This window comes from Sorex fumeus, unplaced genomic scaffold (assembly GCF_029834395.1).
Source record: "Sorex fumeus unplaced genomic scaffold, SorFum_2.1 ptg000063l, whole genome shotgun sequence".
NCBI lineage: Eukaryota > Metazoa > Chordata > Mammalia > Eulipotyphla > Soricidae > Sorex > Sorex fumeus.
The window spans coordinates 79,734,984-79,757,100 of record NW_026606120.1 but is presented as its reverse complement, the minus strand read 5'-3'; the positions used below and the strand labels follow the sequence as shown (position 1 = coordinate 79,757,100).

The 22,117-nt window shown below is 58.9% G+C and overlaps 2 protein-coding genes across 2 annotated transcripts in view; one reads left to right on the top strand and one right to left on the bottom strand.

Moving 5' to 3' along the window:
- MARCHF10 (membrane associated ring-CH-type finger 10) overlaps nt 1–12,286 on the top strand; it is a 74,950-nt gene extending 62,664 nt beyond the window's left edge. Inside the window, exons 8-10 of the mRNA XM_056126577.1 lie at nt 7,486–7,599; nt 9,635–9,692; nt 12,231–12,286. Of these exons, the coding sequence (XP_055982552.1) occupies nt 7,486–7,599; nt 9,635–9,692; nt 12,231–12,286 (228 nt within the window). The remainder of the gene's footprint in view (nt 1–7,485; nt 7,600–9,634; nt 9,693–12,230) is intronic.
- A 3,878-nt stretch (nt 12,287–16,164) lies between these two features.
- The window catches only part of MRC2 (mannose receptor C type 2), a 46,185-nt gene continuing 40,232 nt past the window's right edge, over nt 16,165–22,117 (bottom strand). The window contains exons 22-31 of the mRNA XM_056126576.1: nt 20,285–20,399; nt 20,015–20,178; nt 19,738–19,846; nt 18,666–18,904; nt 18,378–18,546; nt 18,109–18,258; nt 17,766–17,885; nt 17,491–17,670; nt 17,356–17,382; nt 16,165–17,223 (exon numbers count right to left, since the gene is read on the bottom strand). Of these exons, the coding sequence (XP_055982551.1) occupies nt 17,000–17,223; nt 17,356–17,382; nt 17,491–17,670; nt 17,766–17,885; nt 18,109–18,258; nt 18,378–18,546; nt 18,666–18,904; nt 19,738–19,846; nt 20,015–20,178; nt 20,285–20,399 (1,497 nt within the window). The 3' untranslated portion in view covers nt 16,165–16,999. The remainder of the gene's footprint in view (nt 17,224–17,355; nt 17,383–17,490; nt 17,671–17,765; nt 17,886–18,108; nt 18,259–18,377; nt 18,547–18,665; nt 18,905–19,737; nt 19,847–20,014; nt 20,179–20,284; nt 20,400–22,117) is intronic.

Genomic DNA, 22,117 nt, shown 5'->3' with positions numbered 1-22,117 from the left:
CCAGGAAGCATGTCAGAGAATGGATTTTTACAGGAAATGCAGCGTCAGCAGTGGCCCTTGGAAGGATATGTCCAGAGGAGACCAGCTTCCCTGGAACACCCCTGCCCACCGTGCCCACCTCCCAGATATCAGGCAGCCCAGGCAATGCCCACTGGTTCTTGTTTGGGCGCCACAGCCAGTGGTGCTCAGGGATCACTCCTAGCAGTGTTCGGGGGACCATATGGGATGTCGAACCCAGACCAGCTGTGTGCAAGGCAAGTCCCTTACTCACTGTACTATCGCTTTGGCCCCCAGGCATGCCCACTGGATCTGAGCACTTCCCTGCCATACTTCCCTGTCATGCTGTGATGTTTGTAGAACTGACTCACTAATGGCACCTCTGCCCGGTAGCTTATACTCACATGGCCAGAGGCAGCCTCCAGCTCCCCCTGCCCAAAAGCACCCGACTTTGACTGAGATATGGAGCTAGATCTTAGCATTCCCCCCCCCCACCAAGTCAGCATCTCACCCAGAGGAAGCCACACCAGCACTCTGGACTTCAGTGCTCACGTCATATATGGCCAATGAGGGGTTAGGCCTCACAGAACCGGATGCCAGAGAAGTGCGGAGAAGACACTTGAGACCAAGAAGAGCCACCTTCCAGGCACCCAGCGGACACCAGGGAGAAAGTGTGGCACCCCAGGACCACGTGTATGCATGAGAGAACAGAACTGATGAGGGCCCACATGGGTCAGACCTGGGTGCTGACCCACCAGTTGCGAAAGCTGACGACAAACACAGTCTCAGAAAGCCGTGTCACCCGGGACTTGGGGGAGGTTCTCCAAGAATAATAACCACAGCAACTGCTCCCAAAACACCAAGGTCGAGCGTGTGATACACACTTTGCTCATTAGTGGAGAGACCTTCCAAACCTGCCTGGCATGCCCCCCCCCATATATGAGCCCAACCCCCAGCTCCCAAAGTTTGTCTCATCTGGACCCATGATCTCAGCCATCATCAGTGCTGTTCACTCCCTTTCAGAGAAAATAGGTCTCTGGAACCCTAAAACTGAGTTCCGCTCATCCAATTTTCACTGAGTCTCAACTGGTCAGCCAACTCATTTATGGTGGCACAGGTTCTTATTAGATTTTTATTTTGGTTTTGGGGCTACACCTGGCTATGCTCAGGAATCACTCTTGGTGGGCTTGGGGAACCATATTGGGTACCCGGATTGAACCCACATTGAATGCATGCAAAGCAAGCACCCTACCCACTGTTCTATCTCCCCAGACACCTCCCATTAGAGTTTTATTTTGCTCATCTTTGATTATAACATCATGAACTCAAAACTCTTGCATAATTGCTCAAGAGCTAGTACAGGGGTGAGGCATTTGTCTTCTTATGGCTGACCCTGATTTGGTCCCCAGCACTGAGCTCTGCCAGGTGTAGCCCTGGAAGCCCTAAACATCACTGGGCTCACCTGAGTGTTTGTTGGCACTGCAGAGCCCTTGCACTGACTAACCTGGTTTCCTGGGAATCACCGGATAGGCCCCTGGGTCACTTGAGGACTGTTTTTGGATCCTTGAAAAAAAAAACTTCTATAATCAAAACTGTTATTAAGTTGCACCATTTGGTTTGTTTTTCCTTTAAAATGCTGGTACATGGCTGGAATTTATCTCAATGGTCAAGTGCATGTTTTGCATATATTAGATCTGAATTCAATCCTCAGCACCACACACACACACACACACACACACACACACACACAAATTAAATTAGACCAAATATAGGCTGGGACTGTGACTCAGAGCAGAGCACTTGTCTTGCATGTGTACGGCCTTGGGTTTTAGTCCTGATACCATATGGTTCCCGAACATAGCTGGGGCCAGCCCCAAACCAAAATAATACATTCAGGTGGGGCTAGGGAATGAGCACAGTGGCAAAGAGCATGTATTACATGCATGAGAACTGGGTTTGATCCCCAGCACCACCAAAACCTTTGCTGAGGAATAAACTCAGTGACTTAGATCATTTACCTTGCAAACGTAAGGTCATGAGTTCAAATCCTGGGTGTTCTACATAATGCAAGTAGCAAATCCTGGCAACTCTGCTGTATGAGCCCGGCCGCCATGCAGTCTGTAAGCCTCATGCTACAAGCGTTTACACACACACCAAACTGCCAGGTGTGTGTAAGCAAGCACCACCAAAGTGAGGGTGTGGCTCCAGGTGAGTGCCCTCAGGCAGGAGTGTGTACATGGCAGCAGCGGCATAAATGGAGGGGAGGAAGGAGAGCGAGAAAAAAAGCCTCCCGGAGGCCAGGTATTACGTTTTATTCAAGTGTAGCAAAAACCACATAACCTGGAAGTTTAGCTTTTTTAGTTTAGGTGGTTTGGGGCCTCATCCGATAGTGCTCAGGGCTCACTCCTGGCTATTCATGCTTAGAGGACCACTTATCAGCCATCAGCTTGGAGCAGAAGTTCTCACAGATGGGAGGCACCCAGGCAGTGGCAGGCGCTGGGATCTTGTTAGAAAGGGACATTCTTGACAGTTGGAAATGATCACTCTGGACAAGAACCGAGTGCTGAAAGTAGATAAAGGGATATACATGATAAACTGTCAGTACCTGTACCGCAAACCATAATGCCCAGAGAGAGAGAAGCGGCGGGGGGGGGGGGGGGGCGGGGGGGTCTGCCATAGAGGCAGACTGGAAGTGGGGGGTGGAAGGAGGGAAACTGGGGACATCAGTGGTGGGAAATGTGCACTGGGCAAGGGACGGGTGTTGGAACACTGTATGAATGAAACCCAATCATGGACAACTTTGTAACTGTCTACCTCAAAGTGATTTAATTAAAAACTTAGTGGGGGGAAGGACATTTTGGGGCTCCCACCCAGGACCGAATGAATCAGCATGGTCTTGGCGTGGAGAGGGATTCAGCGTGGAGGGGGCCACTGGTATTGAAAAGTGACTGCATTGGACAAAGCCTCGCTAGCCATTCTGATGCCTGGTAGTTAGACTTGGTGCCACTAGAGTCAAAAGTCATGGTTGAGCCGTCTGTCATCTGACCTCGAATGAGATGTTTCTGCCATCCCATCCCCACACCCCTGAGCAGACACAGCCGGGCACAGGGACCCTGGAGCAAGGAGGCAGTTGGCTTCTTCAAGCTCCCCATCTCACATCCGGACACCTGACCTGACTGTGTCTAGGATTCTTGCCTGGGGGTAGGGTGATTGGTTCTGGGGAGAGCCCATGTCCCCGTGTCCACAGTTAAAAACTCATTTTACCTTAACGCTTTGAGGGCGAGGGCGAGAGCAGGCAGGGCTGGTGCCTGCCTTTCTATAAATGGAGTCCCCTTAGGCCACACGCAGTTAAGATTCTGCTGAAGCAGGGTGTGAGGGTCCATAGCCATGGTGGAAGGGGGTGCAGGGCAGAGTGGGGTGCTCCACCCAGCAGTAACTTGCTGCCCGGCCCCACTGGGGCTCAGCTGCAGATGGATGTGCTTGGACACTTGTTGTCCCCTCGCCCCCCTCAAAGCCGGGAGTGTCTCTGGAACATACTGCAAGGCTTGATTGAGCCTCCCCACCCCCACCCCAGGCTGCTTGCTCCTTTGCGTGGGTTAGATGGAGAATTTCCACACGGAGTCAAGCTCCCAGTTGAAGTGAATAAGAACAAAATGAATTGGGGTGGGGGGGGGGGGGCGGTGCCGCGGTGGCAGGGAGGGGTGGCAGGAGAGAGAGAAGTGGGCTAGTACTCCAGGGTGCTGGGTGGGGGGTTCCCATGTCTTCCCCCAAATGTGCCCCACACTGCACACGGGTTCACAAGTGTGACCAGAGCAGGGGTGGATGGTGAGTCGCCTCCAAAGCTGAGTCCCAAATCACATGGCACCACCTCTAGGTCATATCCCTCAAAGGGGGCTGCAAGGGGATGATGGGAAACGCAGGCTCCGAGGGGCCGGCCCCGCACCAGGTGCCCCGTGAAGGGCGCACAGAGAGGAGCCGGCCGCAATTTATGGGGCTTCGTGACAGGTTCCCTCCCACAGCCCAGAGAGGAGATGCAGCCTGCTAGGAGCGACTCTCCAAATTATCTGCAGAAAACATTAGTGGATATTTCCCCATCTGCATGCCTCCGGGCCTCACTGAGTCATAAACGCAGACGGTTTCCCTGAGCGCTTTGACAAGCCCCATAGTTCCCTGCCAGGTTCCAGCTAATTGATTTGCCATCGAGCATTGGGGTTCACTTCGAGGCTTACCAGGGGATGATGCCCAAGGCCAAGGGGATGCGCCTGACACCAGGCTTGGTGCCCAGGAAGGCACTCAACAGGAGGGGGCAGGAAGGCTTTCTGGAGGAGGCGGCACAAGGGATGGATTTGAAGGAAGGCGCCAGGCCATGGTGAGAGGGGGCTAAGAACAGTGGATAAAGCATTTTCCTCTGCCTGCTCTTGGCTACGGCAGGGGAGCCCTGAGAACATGGCTGAAAACGGGCGGAGAGGCCTTTCGCTTTGTTTCATTTTGGTTTTTGGTCCACACCCCATGTAATTCAGGGGTCACACCTGGCAATGCTCAGGAGACTACATGGGATGCCACATGTAAGGCAAGCACCTTAACCCCTGTACTATCTCTCTGGCCCCTGCTTGGAGCTGTTAAAGGTGGAAGGAACTGGAGCTTAGGTCACCTCTCGGCCTGTGTCCCCAAGAGTTGTCCCAGTTCAGCAAGTAGAGCTCTGTGAGCCCCTCCCTTCCTCGGCGGCTTCATCATGGAAGGATGCTCTGGGCCTGCTTCCTGAGCCTCCGGGTGACGGGCCTGGGACACAGGCTCAGGAGGCACTGCGGGCTTGCCGTGGGAGGAAGGTGATAAGGTCACCATGCCAAGTCTTCCTGTTTGGGAACTCAGTCCCCACACTTCCATCCCGGGAGCCCCCACACCCACCCACAGGACAGAAGGGGATGAGGTCATTGACTTCCTGGCAGTCCAGGACAGTGCAAGGATCAGGCCTGACAGCACAGCAGCCCCAGGCATCCAGGCCAGACCGGCCTACCCTCACCCCATGGAGCGAAGGAACAGACCCCACCCAGAGGAAAGCCCAAAGGAGCACAGAGGCCAGTAGGGTGGACAGAAGGGACAGTGACGATGGGGATGATCAATGGTCAGGAAGATGTCACCTGGAAAAGGAGGTAGGAGAGGGGCCTTCCAAAAGGGGCACAGAAGGGGGTATGGTGCTGCCAGCAGGTCAATCTGTACCTGTGAGGCGAGTGCATCAGCAGCCTGATGGCACTGTCAGACTTTTAGATACCCCAAAACTGCTGCTGTGCTTTTGGCCAGACCCCAAAAACTTGGGGCAAAGTTTACCAAGAAAGTAAACGGCCAAAAGTTAGGTATGTGGGAGACACACCCACAAACCACCTCCAGCTCAGCTATATAATTGGAGGCAAGGCCTCTCTGGTTCCTGATTGAACTGCTTAATGGCCATGATCCCAGAGCCTCAGAAGCCAATCTTGGAACCCAAAGACTTTTGGCAGAAATGCGTCCTGTTCCTGCAGTAGGTTACTGGCGCTGGGCCACTCCAGGTGGGAATAGGTTTTGTGCCTTGGCCTGTTCCCCCTGGCAGACCGGTGACCGCCATCCTCCAGAGGCCACTGGACAGTCAGGTTTGGGCCTGCAGTGATGAGACACACAGGGCAACACCAGATGTGGTTGGAACCGGCCCTTTCCTCCTCATCCCAGTGAGACCCCGAGTCGCCGCCTACAAATGGCCTCTCTGGCTCCTGATCAAGCTGCTTAATGGCCATGATCCCAGAGACTCAGAAACAAATCTCGAAACCCCGTGGCTTTTGGCAGATATGCATCTTGACCGCATACAAGGTGGCCGCTGCCTCAGAGCTTATTGGAAAGCCAAATATGAGCCGGCGGTGATGGGGCAACTGCAGTCTCATGGGAAGGGGGGCAGTACCGGCTCGTCCTTCACACCCTACTGAGGTCACGAGTTGCCCCCCACGAGCGGCTCTTTAGCACAGCCATAACATCAGACGCACAGAAATCAATCTTGTAATTATCTGGCTCTTTGTAGAAATCCAAAATCGCGTCCACGTGACATTATATGATTCTCATAACCAGCTATAGAAAACAAAGTATTTCACAATGCCTTTTCAGCAATTCTGATTGTTGGAGGGGAAATTCTAAACAATAATGGTGCATCTTTTGTCGAAATAATGAATGTAATCAATGTGGAAAAAAAAGGGGAGGCACAGAGGGCTGGAGTGATAGCACAGTGGGTGGGGCGTTTGCCTTGCATGCAGCTAACCTGGGTTCGATTCCCAGCATCCCAAATGGTCTTCCAAGCACCGCAAGGAGTAATTCCTGAGTGCAGAGCCAGGAGTAATCTCTGTGCGTCACCAGGTGTGACCCAAAAAAAGAAAAAAAATTGGGGGCACAGAGCAGGGGGACTAAAGTGAAAGCACAGCAGATAGGGCACTGGCCTTGTATGTGGCTGACCCAGGTTCTATCCCCAGCATCCCATAGAGTTTCCCGAGGCCACCAGAAATGATACTTGAGCCTAGAGCAGGAGTAAATCCTAAGCATCTCCAGATGTGGCCCCCAAATTTTTTAAATGGGGGCAGGGGGTACAAAACAAGTCCGTGGGGGAAGGCCCCAGTCCTGGGTAACCTGGGAAGAGCTCCTCCTGGTGGGGTGGGGCTCTGTGAGAAAAACCAGAAACGAACTCCGCAAACTGGGACCTCAGCGAATAAGGCTCCCCTGATGCAGGACCCTCACGGCCCAGGCTGGCCCCTCGGGCAGGCCTGCTGCACAGTCACGTGTCGCAGCGTCTGCCTTGGCATCAGCAGCTCACACACACACAGGCATCCAGGCCCTCTCTACCCCTCAGTACCCTTCCACAACACACTCAGTTCTGCAACACTTTAGTGAAAATTCCAGAGCAAAGACCCGAGCCTGATGGTCCAGGCACCCCAGGAAAGGGACAACTGCCTACCTTCCTCTGTGCCCCCTCCATGAGCACGACCCCAGCACCCCTCACCACCTCCACTCCAGGAGGGCACACACATGCCCCCTCCTGAAGGGTTCCCTGCCCCCACGTCCCCCTCTCCCCGCCTCCCCCCATCACTGCTGACCAAGCTCCCCCACCGGGCATCCCTCCCACATGCCCTGCTCTGCCCACTGAACATTGACGGTCCCAGGCCTGGAGCTTTTCCAGGGCACCCTTGGGCTGAGGTGGGTAAGGATTCCTGTGGCTGCCAGTCTCTGCACCAGCCCAGGTCAGGCCTGGCCACGGGCTGTGGGCACCCATCTGTTTCTCCTTCTCCAAAGCCCAGTCCCCGCATGCTGTATTGCGTGAACCTTATGTTTGAGGGGTTACTTCTCCCGACACTGTGGTGCTCAAGGGCCGTGGGCTACTGGAACATAAGCCACACTCCAGCCCACGGAGTATTTGCCTGACCCGCTTCACAGATGTGCCCACTTCTCCAAGGACCCTCAGCGCTGTCTCCCCCTGCACAGGTACAGAACCAGCTGATGAACTCGGGCTTGTACCTGGTGCTCCTGCTTCACCTCTACGAGCAGAGGTTTGCAGCACTCATGAGACTCAACTCGAACCTTGTCAACATAGAGAGGGTAAGTAGGGTCAACCCAGACCCTGGGTGCAAGCTGGTGAGAGCTCCATGGTCACTTGGTGGGACAGGACACGGGCCATGTGAGGACGGAGACTTAGTGGCAGCTGGGTGGATACACAGTGGCCCTTTGGCCAAAGAGTGACAACCACCAAATAGCTCACATTAAACATACGCGGTCAATAAGGGTGTCAGTGGCCAGTCAAGTAAGGGGGCCTATGGCCAGCTATCCACCAAAACACCATCAGCAGAGTCAGGGGCACACGCACCCACAGACATAAACATACACATACTCACACTTGCACCCACTCACACACTCATTCACACTCAAACGCAGTCACTCACATTCTCAAACCCAACCATATGCACTCTCACACACACACTGGCAGACTCATACGCATTCACACTCACTCTCGCCCACACACCCACACTCTCACCCACACTCACTCTTACCCACCCTCACTCTCATTCACACTCTCACCCACACCATCACCCACACTCACTCTCACCCATATACTCACCCCCAGTCACTCTCACACACTCTCACCCACCCACTCTCACCCACTCACACCCACTCACCTATGCTCACACACACTTGCACGCATGCACACACACGTACACTCTCAAAGCATTCACTCTCACTTAAACTCTCATACACAATTACATGCACTCACACATTCACGCACACACTCGTACACAACACACACCCGTGCAGCGAGGACTGTCCCAAAGAAGACAGCTTAAATACACCAGGGCCCCTGCTGCTATTTTACCCTAAAGTTCAGGGGACATCACCAGGGGTCTGGGGGTGTCTGTGGGGTGGAGCCAAGCAATGAAGCTTGCTAGTGCTGTTTCTCATTTGTCATGAGAAAAAGTGGGAACTGGGGTCTGGAGATAGCACAGTGGGGAAGGCCCTTGCCTTGCAAGGCCCTTGTCTTGGGTTCAAACTCTGTCACCCCATATGGTCCCCTAAGCCCCACCAGGAGTGAGCCCTAGGGGGCTGGGGGCAGCTGTGGAAAGCCCGAAGGGTCACTGGCCTGGTCTAGATTTACAATTTTGAGAGAATGGGGCAGCCGTACAGAGGAGGGCCTGGAATGGGCTTCCCCAGGTCAGCCCACACTCCAGCCCTCAGGAGCCCCAGAGTGCTAGGGTCCCCTTCACCCCGTGAAAGCAGGGGACAGGCAGGCCCTGAGAGGAACTCCCCCGCCTCACCAGTTCACTCCTACAGAGACTGAATGAACTTTTCCTCTGAAAGCAAAAACTCTTGCCTCAGTGGGCCAACTGTACCCCCAAATACAGGAAGCCATCTGGGGAAACTCCCCTACTCCAGGGGTCCCAGTGTGCCTTCGCCAAGCTCAGCTCCATGCCCGGTCTCTCCACCCCACTGCCTGCCACCAGGATGGCTTCTTTGGAAGAAACCACATCCATCCTGGGCACGGAAAGAGACTCCGGGTTCAAGCTGCCTCCACATTGGCCGGGCCGTTGCCCCAGCAACAGGGGCCTATGCTCCTGTTCCCAACCCCAGCCTGCTACAAAGCCCCTCCTCTGGGGGACAGTGTTCTGGGGGTCCATACCCCGAGCCCAGGCACAGTGGGTTCACGGGGGGGGGGGGGGGGGGGCACAGTGATTCTCATTGTGGTTCCAAATGCCAGAAAGCCAGAACAAAGAGGAAGCGAGCGCCTCAGTGGGCCCTCCTGCTTCCTGCTTGGCCGAGAACACAAGCGCTTGTTTAAAAGCCAGCAGTGAGGCAAGTGGCCAATTAGCATTGCCCTTCACCCCTGCGGCTCCTGACGGGTGGCTGTGAGGAAGAGGAGGCTGACCACCCCGCCAGAAAGAGCCCTTCTGCTCCATGAAGGTGACCTTAGCCCTGGGTGTTGAGGACCGGTGCTACCCGGGCTCCCCTAGCCTCGCCCTGTTCCCCTGTTGCTCCAGGTGAGACCCAGGAGTCCTGGCACCATCCTCAGACTCAGGGCAGCCACACAGCTGTTCCCAGCTACCTTGGGAAAACAACTCATTTCTCATTGTCTCCTTTCTCATAGTTGTCAAGAAGTTACACACAACCCAGACCGGAAGAAAATGAAAGTAGGTTGTGGGGGGGTCGGTCCTGCTGGGTTTGAGGATGTTGGTTCACTGGGCTGTCGCGGTGTTGAACCTGGGGGAAGAAGGAGTGACTCCATGCAGAGGCAGACCAGCTTGTTGGAAAGGGCGAGTCCCTGTGGGAAAGTCAAGATGAGGATTTTAATTCTTCCTGTCAGCAACAGAAAGCCCCCCCAGGCGGTCACGTGATCCCTGCCCCCTGGGGCTCTCCACCCGGGACCTGGAGAAGCTCTGAGGGGGCTGCTTAGGTGAGTCGGGGGTCCTGGCCAGTGACCTGGATTTTCTTTCACCAGCCCAGGCAAGTGTCTGGGCAGTTAACCCAGTGACAGGGACCATGCTCCCGCTTCCCACCCCACCCCCAACCTGCCAAAAAGCCGCCTCTGCGGGACAGTGCTCTGCATGGGGCCCACGGGACCCCTAATTCTGGCAGAAGGCTGTGGCACTCCACTTCCCTGGGCTCCTGTGTCCCCACAGGCTTTCCTGGTAGGAATTTGACAACTGCTGATGCAGAAGGTTGAGAATAGGGGCTCCCTGCCCCACTTTCCTTCAAGCCGTAGGACTCCTGGGTTTGGGGGGCTCTGGGGCTACACAGGGATGTGGGGGACGATAGGGGGCATATAAATGCAGATTCTGTGGTCAGACAGGCTGGGCCTGGGGGGCCCAAGGCCGCGGACCCTAGGGTAGCCCCTTGTTTATGGCTCAGCGGCAGGGGCCATTCTCAGAGCAGGGGTCCCTGGAACACCCGCGGGGGCTCAGTACAGCGGGGGGGGGGGGGGGGGGGGGGGAAGGGGGGACGTGGAGGGGGCGGTCTGTGAGGTTCTTGTGTCCACGGCGCGCTCGGCAGCCCCGCAGGTCTGGACCCCGCCTTTGCAGAGAGATGCTGAGCCCGGCTCAGGACGGGCCCCACGCCAGGACCCCGAGGTGTCCAGGCTCGGCCACGCCCTTCCCGCCCTTCTCCGCAGCGGCGCGGGACCCGCTCAGGGCGCGCCCAGAGGCCTCGGCCGGCCAAGGGCGACCCCTAGTGCCCAAAGCGGGGCTCTGCGGACTGCGGCCCGAGAGCCTCCCCGGGGGAGCAGTGAGGCACGGGGTAGGGGGAGGCTGAGCAGAGGGACACGGGGGCTCACGATGCAGGGGGTCATGGGGATGCTGTGCAGAGGGACAGTGGGGTTCTCTCTGCAGAGGGACAGCGGGGCAATGAATGTCTCTGGGAAGCAGAAAAGCAATCCCGGGGTGGTGCTTAGAAAGGGGTGCTCCGTGCCAGGGCGCTGCGCCCCCCTTCTTCAGGAATCCTAACCCAGGAGCCAGCCCCAGGGCCCAGCCGCTCGCACCCGCGTCCCGCACGAGCGCCCATCCTGGCAGCTGGTGCCTGCAGCCTCTGCCTGGCTTCCTGCCAGGGCCACCAGCCAGGACCCAGGGCGGCCCCAGGCGGATCTTGGGGGGGGGGGGCACCCCGAGCACACTTCGGTCCCCAGAACCTGGCGTGACTCACCTGGCTGGCAGCGTTTGGCTGAGACCTGCCGCCAGAGCTGAGTCACAGCTGTGACCTGCCATCCTGTCGGGGAAGGCTCGGCACCAGGGCACACCAGGTGGCACAGCGAGGTGCCAACATCTTTGTGTCCCTGTGGCGCCCGTGCCAGCCTGCTTGCCGTGCCCCTCCCCTTTATCTAAAGTGCAGACTACACACAGGTGCCACCAAAGGCAGCTGCTTCCCAACTGGCACAAATGGCTGTCACCACAGCTAAGCCCCAAGGGGCTGGGAGCCATGGAGACCAGTGTGGACAGGGTGGGAGAAAGAGCAGGCCAGAGCAGGACACACACTCATACACACACACACACACACACACAATCACACACATACATGCACTCACACATACATTTACACACATACAAATATTATCACACGTACATAGACAGATACACACACATACACTTACACACATACACACATTATCTCTTATACACACACTCACGCCCACTCTGCACACACTCACACCCACATACACACACATACACACACCCATACCCAATCACACACATACACTCACATATACACACTGTCACACACACTCGCATCACACATATGCTCACGCACTCATACTCAACACACACCACACACACATACACCCGCTGTGAGGAAAAGCGGAAGGGTGAGGGACGGGGAAGCTGAGAGGCCAGGAAGGGGTGGGTGTTGCCGCTCCTGCCCCCAGTAAGGCTTCGTCCCAGGAGAAGAAAGAGTGGCCAGGAGAGCACCCACCTCCCCAGTCTCCCTCCCCCCTGAGGACTCTCCACTCCCCTAACTGGCTCAGAGGCAGGAGTTGGGGGCAGGGCGCGACTGGGGGAGGGGGGGACATACTCCAGCTCTTTGCCTGTACCCCTGCTGCGAGGGCAGACTGCAGGCTTGGGCCAGGGGCAGTGTGTGGAGTTCCCAGACTCTGTCCCTGGACAGAAGCAGCATCTGGCATATTTGCCCCAGCCCCTCCCTGGCAGACCCCGCGACGGCCACGGCCCTCCAGCCTGAGACATATTCTTGCCTTCCAGATTACGAGGTGGGAGAGGAAAGCGGGGTCCAGCCGAGCAACCGCCGGGTCATGTAGCAAGAGAGCCGGAGCTAGGGAGGACCATCCCACAGGCGCCCCTCAAGTGCCCCTGCCCCCTCCTTCCTCCTGCCCCCAACACGCCCGTGTGTCCGTGAGGCCACTGCCACCCTGTGCTGCTCTCTGCTTGGGACATGGCCAGAGACCAGCCCAGGCCCAGACAGCAGGGGCCTCACCGCCCGCCCGTCCAAGGGGCCGCGCCCGCCCTGGCAAGCTCAGTGGCCGTCAGGCCCTCTGCTGAAATGCTGGCTCAGGCCTCCCCACCCGAGCGGAACAGCGCTGCGAACTCAGTAAACTCTTTATTCACCACCTGTCTCACGTTTGTGCCTGTCTGCCTGAACACAGGCCTTGGGAAGGCCACAGAGCTCAGAGGCCCGCCCGCCATGCCTCTCCCCTGGGGAAGATACGTCCAGGACCCCCACAGGCTGAGACAGCCTGGACCAGCTGCCACCCCGGGTCCCCCTTACTTAGGATCCAGCGGGACTCCCACTTCATGTCTTAAGGCCCCCAAGACCGGATGGAGCCTTGGAGTGAAGGAAGGTCAGAGGTTAGCGAGGGAACTGTGTGTGCGGGGAGAGGAGACAGACGCAGGAACCACCCTCGGTACGTGCAAACCCGCATGCTGGGCCGGGGAGATGGTGGAAGGCCTGGGTCGGACCCCCAGCACCACATGGTCCTCTGAGCACCACTAAGAGCGATTCCTGAGCACCGCTGTGTGTGGCGCCCAAACAAACAAAACACAGATGTGCCAAGAGCCCGGAAGAATCAGCCAGATTAGAAATTTCTCCACTCCTGAGGCGGAGAGAGCGCAGAGCTAAGGCGCTGGCCTCATGCGCTGTCGACCCTGGCCCAGTCCCTGAGCACTGCCAGGAGTGACCCCTGACTTGAGGATAACTCAGAGACAAGCCACTAACCTGGTGGGTGTGAGGAAGCAAGTTGAAACCCTGGCACCACCTCCACAGTGCCAGGGTTGAGCCCCAGAGCACTGCTGCCTAGGTCCCCAGAGGAGCCATCTCCAACGAGCCCCAAAGTCAAAGGCGTGTGTCCCCACCCACACCCCAGTCACAAACGCAGTCCCAAGCCTGAGTTTTTCTGATAAAACTGCTCTTGATTTCATGGGGGGGGGGGGGGGGGGTACTGGGAGGGTGCAGGGCCCAGAGAATGAGTGAGCGTGTTCAGGGTAAGGCCACTGAGCCACAGCCCAGTCTCCTGGGAGTCTTGACTTTTAAACTGGACTGCAAGCCTGGTGGCACCTGGAAATCCAGCAGGGCTGCCTCAGCCCCCGTGGGCCAGACCCACAGGAAGAGGAGCGGGTAGGAGCAGCTCTGGGCGGAGACTGCCGGGGTTTACCTCGGCCTGGCCTCGGGGCTTCGGAAACTCCAGGACTGACCCACACCGGAGCTTCTCTGTGAGGCGAGGGGGTGGGGGGTGTTGTGAGGGTGGAATATCACTGAGTACTGGGGTGCTCGTGTACAAGCCCTGTTTATGAAGATTGGGGCTGAAAGAACTTTTCGGACTATGTCAGGTCAGGAACAACACCAAGATGGAGAAACTGAGGCACAGTGGCTGGGACTTGGGGTCTTTGGCCATGATATCATGACAAACATATGTTTTGGAGGGGGTGAAGGACCGTGTTTGGCGGTGGCCAGGGCTCTGGGGAGTGTATACGATGCCATGAGGTGGAACCTGGCTTGGCCACAGACCAGGCAAGCACCATAACCCCTATGTGACCTTGAATGTCAATTGGCAATCACGTGCCAGGATAATGCAGGGTGCCCGCCACATCTCACTGGTCACAGACTACCTCCTGCAGAGGCACAAAGGGCAGGGGTGGGGGGGCTGGTCTCTAACCCTCACCACAGCTGCAAGGCAGATGTAAATCTGTGGGGGAGGGGGTGGGGGGAAGGAACCTGGAGGAGGGGGTCTCCCAAGGAACAGAACAGGATGCAGACATGGGAGAGGGGCTGACTGGGCAGTGCTGGGGACCAAGGTGCTGAATGGAAGCTGGGGCTGTGGTTTCCGGTCACCCCTGAAGGCCCGAGAACCGGGGTGACCAGCAGAGCCCAGTGACAGGCCCAGAGGCTGGTGATGGATGGCAGATGATGGCAAAGCTCAAGCAGGGACAAAATCCCTCCCCTGTGCCTGCTATTTCCTCCAGCTCCAGCCCCTCACCACCCGCCGCCTGCCTGCCTCGAGTACCACCTCATTTCTTTCCTTGGTCCCTCCAGTGGCCTTAGGGAGGTCCAGCTTCCATCCTTGGCAGGCTGGCAGCTCCAGAGTGCCAGGTGGTGTGGCTGGCAGGCTCCCGGTCCCCAGGCCTCTGAGTGCTGCCCACTGGGCCAGGCCACCCTGCCAGGACTCGCGAGGGATGGCCAGCTCCGGCTTGGCAGGACGCCAGGGAAAGGCCTGCTGCCATCTGGGCAATTCAGGGGTTCCCTTGAGGGGCCCCAAAGTCCCAGGGTCAACAGGACAGCCCAGGGCTGGGCAGATGGGTCCTTGGGGGCTGGGACACCTTAGGACTTTGACGGTGGCTGAGGTGGGGTACTCACACGGAGGTATGAGGCTGAGCCCCTGGGATCCCCCACTACAAACCAACAATGAAGAAGAAAAGCTGGGCTGAGCCGTAGCACAAAGGAAAGGGCACTTGCCTTTCGCCCAGCCTACCCAGGTTCCATCCCAGACACCCACTCCGAGTAACCTGAATCAGGGCCAAGAGTAAGCCCTGAGCACCACTGGGTGTGGCTCCAAAACCAGAAGGAAAAAAGTTTTAAATTAAGAATAGCAGACAGGGGCCCATCTACAACTGTGCAGTCTGCAGCCTGAGGGAGGGACCCAGAATCCAGAACCTTCCTCCAGACCCCTTCCACCCCCCCCCCCCCCACACACACACACACCTCCGAGAGCCAGAAGTCAGGGGCAGGGCCCTGTTAAAATGGGAGCCCCAAGGGCCCTGTTAAAATGCTCGAGGGTGGGAAACGGGGCTTGAGCAAGGAAACGGGTGGGAGAAAAGAGGTTTCTGGAGGAATTTTGAAATGACACTCCCTGGCCATCACCTCCAGGCAGTGCTGGGCAGTTGCATCCCACTTCCTGTGACTGACCTTTCCTCCCAAGGTCAGCCATGGGCTCTGGACAGCAGGCATGGCCACCCTGGCCCAGCACAGGCAGGGGACGCTAAACTCACTGGAGAACTAGACAGGCTCAGCCCAGCCGCACCCACATTCTCCCTGGGGCCTGTCCAGCAAGTGGCCCCTTACCCGTTGTTGGGACACAAACCTGGGGGTGTGCCCGGCACAGCTGCCCGGCCCAGAACCCCATGGCAGTGGTACCTGCTCCGAAGAGAAGTGGCCCGGAGAACCGCAGAGTCCAGGGAGACTCGCATCCACACTGCACAGCTGCTGCTGTCAGGGGCCAGGTCCAAATCGCTGCCTCAGGCCCCCCAAAGAACGTCCACACTCTGCCACAACCTTCAAGGGGTCCGGCTGAGTTCCCTTCCTCAGCCTGCAGCACCAAGGACCCTCACAGTGGGCAGGTCTGGTGTTCCCACACCCAGCTGGGCCTCTCCTGAGCCCCCCTCCCCCAAGGATATAGGCAGCCAACATGCACATTTTCTCCCAGCAGCAGGCATTAGGGCTGCAGAGGGCACCTGGGGTAGTAAACTTCAGGTGCTGGCACTTAGTGGCCATGGAGGGAGGGGGGTGGGAACAGAGGCGCATGGTGGGCTGGGTCACTCTGGAGCAGAGCCCACCTGGGGCCGAGCAGCGGCGCCCCCCCCCAACCCCCCCACCCTCACCCAGCATGGACCCAGCAGGCCCATGGACGGGCCAGGGCAGAACCCTTTGCTCTCAAGCCTCTTAAAGGTGTTTTATTTCTTTGCTTTCTTTTCTTTTTCTTTTTCTTTTTTTTTTTTAAACAATAATGGCACATTACAAAACATCGAACTACCAGAAAGGACCATGTCTCGGAGTCAGTTCACTTTGTCCCTGCAGAGGGACTGTGAAAGGCACTGGGTCAGCCCCTCAGGGCCCGGCTAGAGGGTGGGTCTCCTCTGAGCTCCCCTGTTTCCTCCTCCTGAGAACCCCCCAATGAGAAACCCCCTCCAGGGCCCGGAACAACTCTTTAAGGAACTTAACTCGGATCCCCACAGGGGACTCTCCAGGGACAGAGCCTTCCCCGGCTGGCAGGAGATGACACCCCTGTCCATTCCGTCACCCCTAGAAGGCTGGGGTGCCCCCCAGTCCTGTCTCCAGCTCTGTGGAGCCCTTGGGGTGGCAGGTTCTCAGCCTGAGCCCAGGCCTCTTCTGCCACCCCCCACAGACACGGGGATGACTGATTCCATCCCCCCGAGCCCAGGACCCTAGCTCAGGAGGAGGGGCTGCTGAGGAGAAGCAACGGGCTGGTGGGGGGCTCCGGGGAGGCCCCTGGAGCTAGGTACTGAGAAAGGGGTCCTGGGGCGCAGGTCAGCAGCAGGGAGGCAGAAGGGGCTCCTGTCCTGCCTCTGGTGCCCGTGGAGGGCACAGGCCCAGGTGACAAGACCTTTACATCCCCAACAGGAAACGCCTCACTGCACCCAGTCAGGTCTTGGCCGGCCCACGGGGGCCCAGTCGGGCCTGCCTGAGTCTCCCCAGGGTGCCTCCCTCCTCTGCCGCTGCACTGGTGGTGGGTGGGGGTACCCCGGCTGGGGGCCTCTCCAGCCCCCGCTTCCCGCCCTCGGCTCTACTCCTGCTGCTCGTTCATTTCCATGTCGGACACCAGGATGTTCTTCTCGGTGGCCTCGCCAGGACCAGCAGAGCTGCGGCTGTAGCGGGCGCCCTCGAAGGCCCCGGGGTCCGCGCCCCTTCGCCGGCGGTAGAGGACCAGGGCGGCGCTCAGCAGGGCCAGAAGCAGCAGAATGGACATCAGCACCACCGCCAGGGCCGCTGGGTTCTCCGGGAGCGCGGCTGCAGCGGACAGACAGACGAATGCTGGGGGCGTGGGGGGGGGGGGGCGCCCTGCCACGGCCCACCCCGCTCACCTTCTAGGGGAGGGGGAGAAGGGGGAGAGGAGGGAGTGGCCGGCCCACGCCTGCTCACCTGAGGGGGAGAAGCTGCTCTCCAAGGCTGTGGGGAGAGAGTGGGATGGAGCATGAATGCCGGCAGGATGCTCCCCCACCCTGTGCCCACCACACGGGGAGCCCCTGCATGGACGGATGGGGGGGGGGCGCTCACCTCGGGGCAGCTTGCACACCACCCCCATGGTGACGTTGCTGCAGGCCCCGGGCCGCCACAGCCCGCTGCTGCTCTGGATCCAGTAGCAGCTGTTGTGACTCAGCATGCTGGGGCCCAGGCCAGGGGGCCCCCAGTTGGAGTAGTTGACAGCGGTATTGTCCTGCCACACCAGCGTGCCTCCTGCAGGGAAGCAGGGGTGCATGGGCAGAGCAGTCGGGGGCGGGCACCCACTGGGCATCCCCCACCCCGCCTCCCCGACACAGAGAGGTACCCACCTTTGGGGTTGAAGTTCATGCCCAGCCACGCCCCCCGATTCTGGCTCGCCGAGCTCTGCAGATGCTCCCAGACAAACACGTTCTCCATCTCGTCCAGGATGGACAGGACCGCGCCGCCCGCTGGACACAGGGAGCCCATGTCAGGAGAGCCACCCCAACCGTCCCCAGAGGACAACTGCATACGTGTACAGGGGGAGGAAGGGGATGTGGGTGGGATGCTCCTCACGCTGACCACAGCACAAGGGCCACTGACACGGCTGGGGCCACCAGGACTGTGCTGGCCTGCCTGACCCTGGGCCCCGCTCCTCCTCCCCGCCCACCCGCTCGCCTGGCCAGCGCCCACCTCTCTCGCAGCGCTGCAGCGCCTCCTTGTGGCCCAGGAGCAGCTCCAGGTGGAAGGAGTAACAGTGCTCCCGAAAGGGGATCCACGCCGAGTCGGCCAGGCTCTGGGGACAGCTGCCGTGGTAGTTCATCCTCCGAGTCGGAGGGGGCCCTGTGGGGTGCAGGAGGCGGGGAGTGGCCCATGGTCCTCTGTGGCGGGGGGGGGGGGGGGGCGCCCACCTCTCCATCCTGGGAGCTGGGAGTTCGCGGGGGGCGGGGGGGGTCACTCACCACTGTTAACTCCACACACAGCCCCCTGCAACTTGGTGTCACAGCTAGTGGTACGCCAGGCCCCGTCCACATCCATGTAGGCACAGCCCCCCGGGTGCTGGGGCTCCCGGTCCTGCCAGCTCACGTAGCTCAGGGGCTCCTCTGACACCCAGGAGTACCTCCGGGAACCCTGGGCAGAGTGGGGCCGTCAGGGCCCGGGACCCACCAACCAAGGACAAGAGAGGAGCGACGGGGAGGCTGCCGGACTTGCCCCCACCCCACGACCCCTCTTGCCCCGCCGGAGCCCACCTCCTCGCTGGCTAGCCCGATCCAGAGTGGGGTGTGCAGCCTCCGGGCGGCCTGCGTGAGGAAAGCCTGGGTGTAGGGGTCAGGCACACGGGCCAGGCTGGAGTTGCGGCTCTCACACAGCAGGAGAGCATTCTGCCAGCTCAGCGGCTTCTGCAGCAGCCGGAAGGTGCCGTTGAGGTAGGAGAGCTCCACACCAGGGGCTGGGGCCTCGGATGCTGGGGCGGCGCTCAGAGAGGGGTCTGCGGGGAAGGGGCCGGGCTCAGGCCGGGCTACCCCTCTCCCACTCCCTCGCCTGTGGTTGCCCTGGTTCTGGAAACCTGGGGTCTCTGTGAGCACACACAGAGGCAGATAGAGCCTGGGGTGGCCCTAGGACCCGGCTCCACACAAACCCGCGTCTGGCTCTCCTCACCCCCACCCAGAGCCTGGGTGCTCGCAGCCGTCCCATGGGCGCACCTCGCCATTCTGCCTGTTCATTCTCCCAGCCCTCACTATCCTCTGTGGGTCACCCCTTCCCTGTCCTGCGACCCTGGGCCAGTCCTGAGCCTGGGCCTGTCGGGGTGGGTGCCTGTGGCTCACACCTGTGTCCCTGAGCCTGGGCCTTTTAGAATGGGTACCTGGGGTTCACACCTGCGTCCCAAAGCCTGAGCCTATCAGACTGGGTACCTGGGGGTCATACCTGTGTCCCCGAGCCTGGGCCTGCTAGGGCGGGTGCCTGGGGTTCACACCTGTGTCCTCAAGTCTGGGCCTGTCAGGGTGGGTTCCCAGGTACTCACACCTGTGTCTCTGAGCCTGGGCCTGCTGGGGAGAGTTCCTGGGGGCTCACACCTGTGTCCCCGAGCCTGGGCCTGCCAGGGTGGGTACCTGGGGCTCACACTTGTGTCCCTGAGCCTGGGCCTATCAAGGCGGGTTTCTGGGGGTTCACACCTGTGTCCCCGAGCCTGGGCCTGCCAGGGTGGGTACCTGGGGCTCACACTTGTGTCCCTGAGCCTGGGCCTATCAAGGCGGGTTTCTGGGGGTTCACACCTGTGTCCCCGAGCCTGGGCCTGCTGGGATCACTTCCAGGGGCTCATACCTGTGTCCTTCTGGCAGATGAAGCCGTGCTTCTCCTCCATGCAGCTGCGTGCATCCCAGCGGCCGGTGAGGTGGCCCGAGGGGCTGTGCAGGATCACTGCACAGCTGGTCTGGGGGGAGGGAGCCGCTCAGGGGAGCTCTTGCAGCTGACCCCCTCCGCCCCCACCCCCCCGTGGGCTATGGCTGTATAGGTGCAAAGCAGCAGCAGGAGGAAACCAGGGACCCCGGGAATGAAGACAAGGCCCATGTCAGAGGGTTGGGGGGAGGCGCTTCCTCACCGGAATGTTGCCGCTGGGCGCAGGGCTGGGGCCCGAGGGCTCCAGGGGTGCCCAGTTGGCATAGAGCACTGGCTCCTGCCCCACCCACTGGAAGTCCCTCTGAGAGGCATGGAGGCCGATCCAGAGGTCAAAGGTCACATTGGGCAATCTGGCGGTGATGAAGGCTGCGGTGCCCCCAGAGAGAGAGCTGTGAGTGCCGGGGAGACCCTCCGCTAGTCCTGCCCCAGCCCCTGTCAGAGGCCCCTGGGAGCCCCCAAGGGCCGGCCCTACCTTGCTCTATATGGTTGCTGATGGTGACCAGCTGGGCCTCTTGCTGTTCACAGGAGAACTGGGCCTCAGACCACTTCACTCGGTCCTGGGGGTCCTGGCCCTGGATTCGCAAACACTGCGGGGTGAAGGAGAGGAGAGGTCAGCCAGCTCCAGTTCTCTGGACGCCCAGCAGGAAGAGCCCCTGAGCACCCCCAGGTGTGGCCCAGACACCAACAAAGAAAGAGCAGAAACACAGTGAGCGGGATGCCGTGAACAAGAACACCTGACAGGATTTGGGGAGGCTCGTCACCCACGCCACAGGCCGGACTCTGCAGCTGGTCAAAGGAACCAGTCAGATTGGTCCGGAGACTAGAAGCAGTACATGGTATCTGTGACAGCAAGAAGAGAAAAGAGAAAGAGCCGAAGGGAGGGAGTTTGCGGGGCGGGGGGGGGGAGGGGGGGATGGGGGCATCCCGTGAACAACCCAGCCCTCCCCCAGGCAGCAGATGGAGGAACTGCACAGCCTCCTCCGGGGGCTCAAGCCTAGAGGCAGCCCGGGACCCTGCAGCCAAACAGGAGGGTGGGGGGGCGCGGCGGGGGCAGGGGGATAGGTCAGGAAGGACCAGGTCGGCCACATGCTGGGAGCCAGAAGTGGAGGGAACAGCAGCCTGGCCAAGGCCTCCACCAGCCAATGGGACAGGGGGGGGGGGGGGGGCTGAGCCGGGAAACCACAAAACACATCAGGCGGACAGAGCCACGACAAAACGTTCTGAGAGGGAAGAGAGGCTGGAGGAAAGGAAGCAGCGGACTGGAGGTAAGGGAGGGCCAGTGGGTGGGGGAGGGGGAGGGTCTCCGCTCTCCACTGGGGGTGAAGGTACAGTATATATACTGTACTTTTTATATACTTTGTATATAAAACCATAAATGCCAACACTTTTAACTATGCTACCTGAACTATCATTAAAAATTTGAGGGGCTGGACACACGTGCTAGGGGAAAAGGAAGCTCAGATAGAGAAGGGAGCACCAAATAAAGGGTATTGGGAGGCTCCTCCCAGGATGGGAGAAGCATGCTGAAAGTAGACTATAGACTGAATATGATTGCCACTCAAATGCCTCTCTTGCAAAACACAGTACTCAAAAGGAGAGAGAGAGAGAACAAGGGGGAATGCCCTGCCACAGAGGCAGGGTGGGACGGGGGGTGGGAGGGATGCTGGGACCTGTGGTGGTGGAGGATGGGTGCTGGTGGAGGGATGGGTACTTGATCATTGTATAACTGAAACCCAAGCGCAAAAATTTGTAAGTCTATGACTGTACGTCATGGTGTTTCACTAATTAAAAAAAATTTTTTTTTGAGGGGCTGGAGCAATAACACAGCGGGTAGGGTGTTTGCCTTGCATGCAGTTGGGCCGGGTTCAATTCCCAGCATCCCAAATGGTCCTCTAAGCACTGCTGCCAGGAGTAATTTCTGAGTGCAGAGCCAGGAGCAATTCCCTGTGCATTGCCGGCTGGGACCCAAAGAGCAAAAAAAAAAAAAAAATTGAAAATGTATAAGTTTTTGCTTTGGTTTGGTTTGGGGAGATAGCACAGCGGTAGGGCATTTGCCTTGCACGCAGCCAACATGGCCAACCCGAGTTCCATTCCTCCGCCCCTCTCGGAGAGCCCGGCAAGCTACCGAGAGTATCTCGCCCGCACGGCAGAGCCTGGCAAGTTACCCGTGATGTACTCGATATGCCAAACACAGTAACAACACGTCTCATGATGGAGACGTTACTGGGCCTGCTCGAAAAAATCGATGAACAACGGGAGGACAGTGCCATTACAGTGCCATTGGTTTGGGGGCCACAGCCATCAA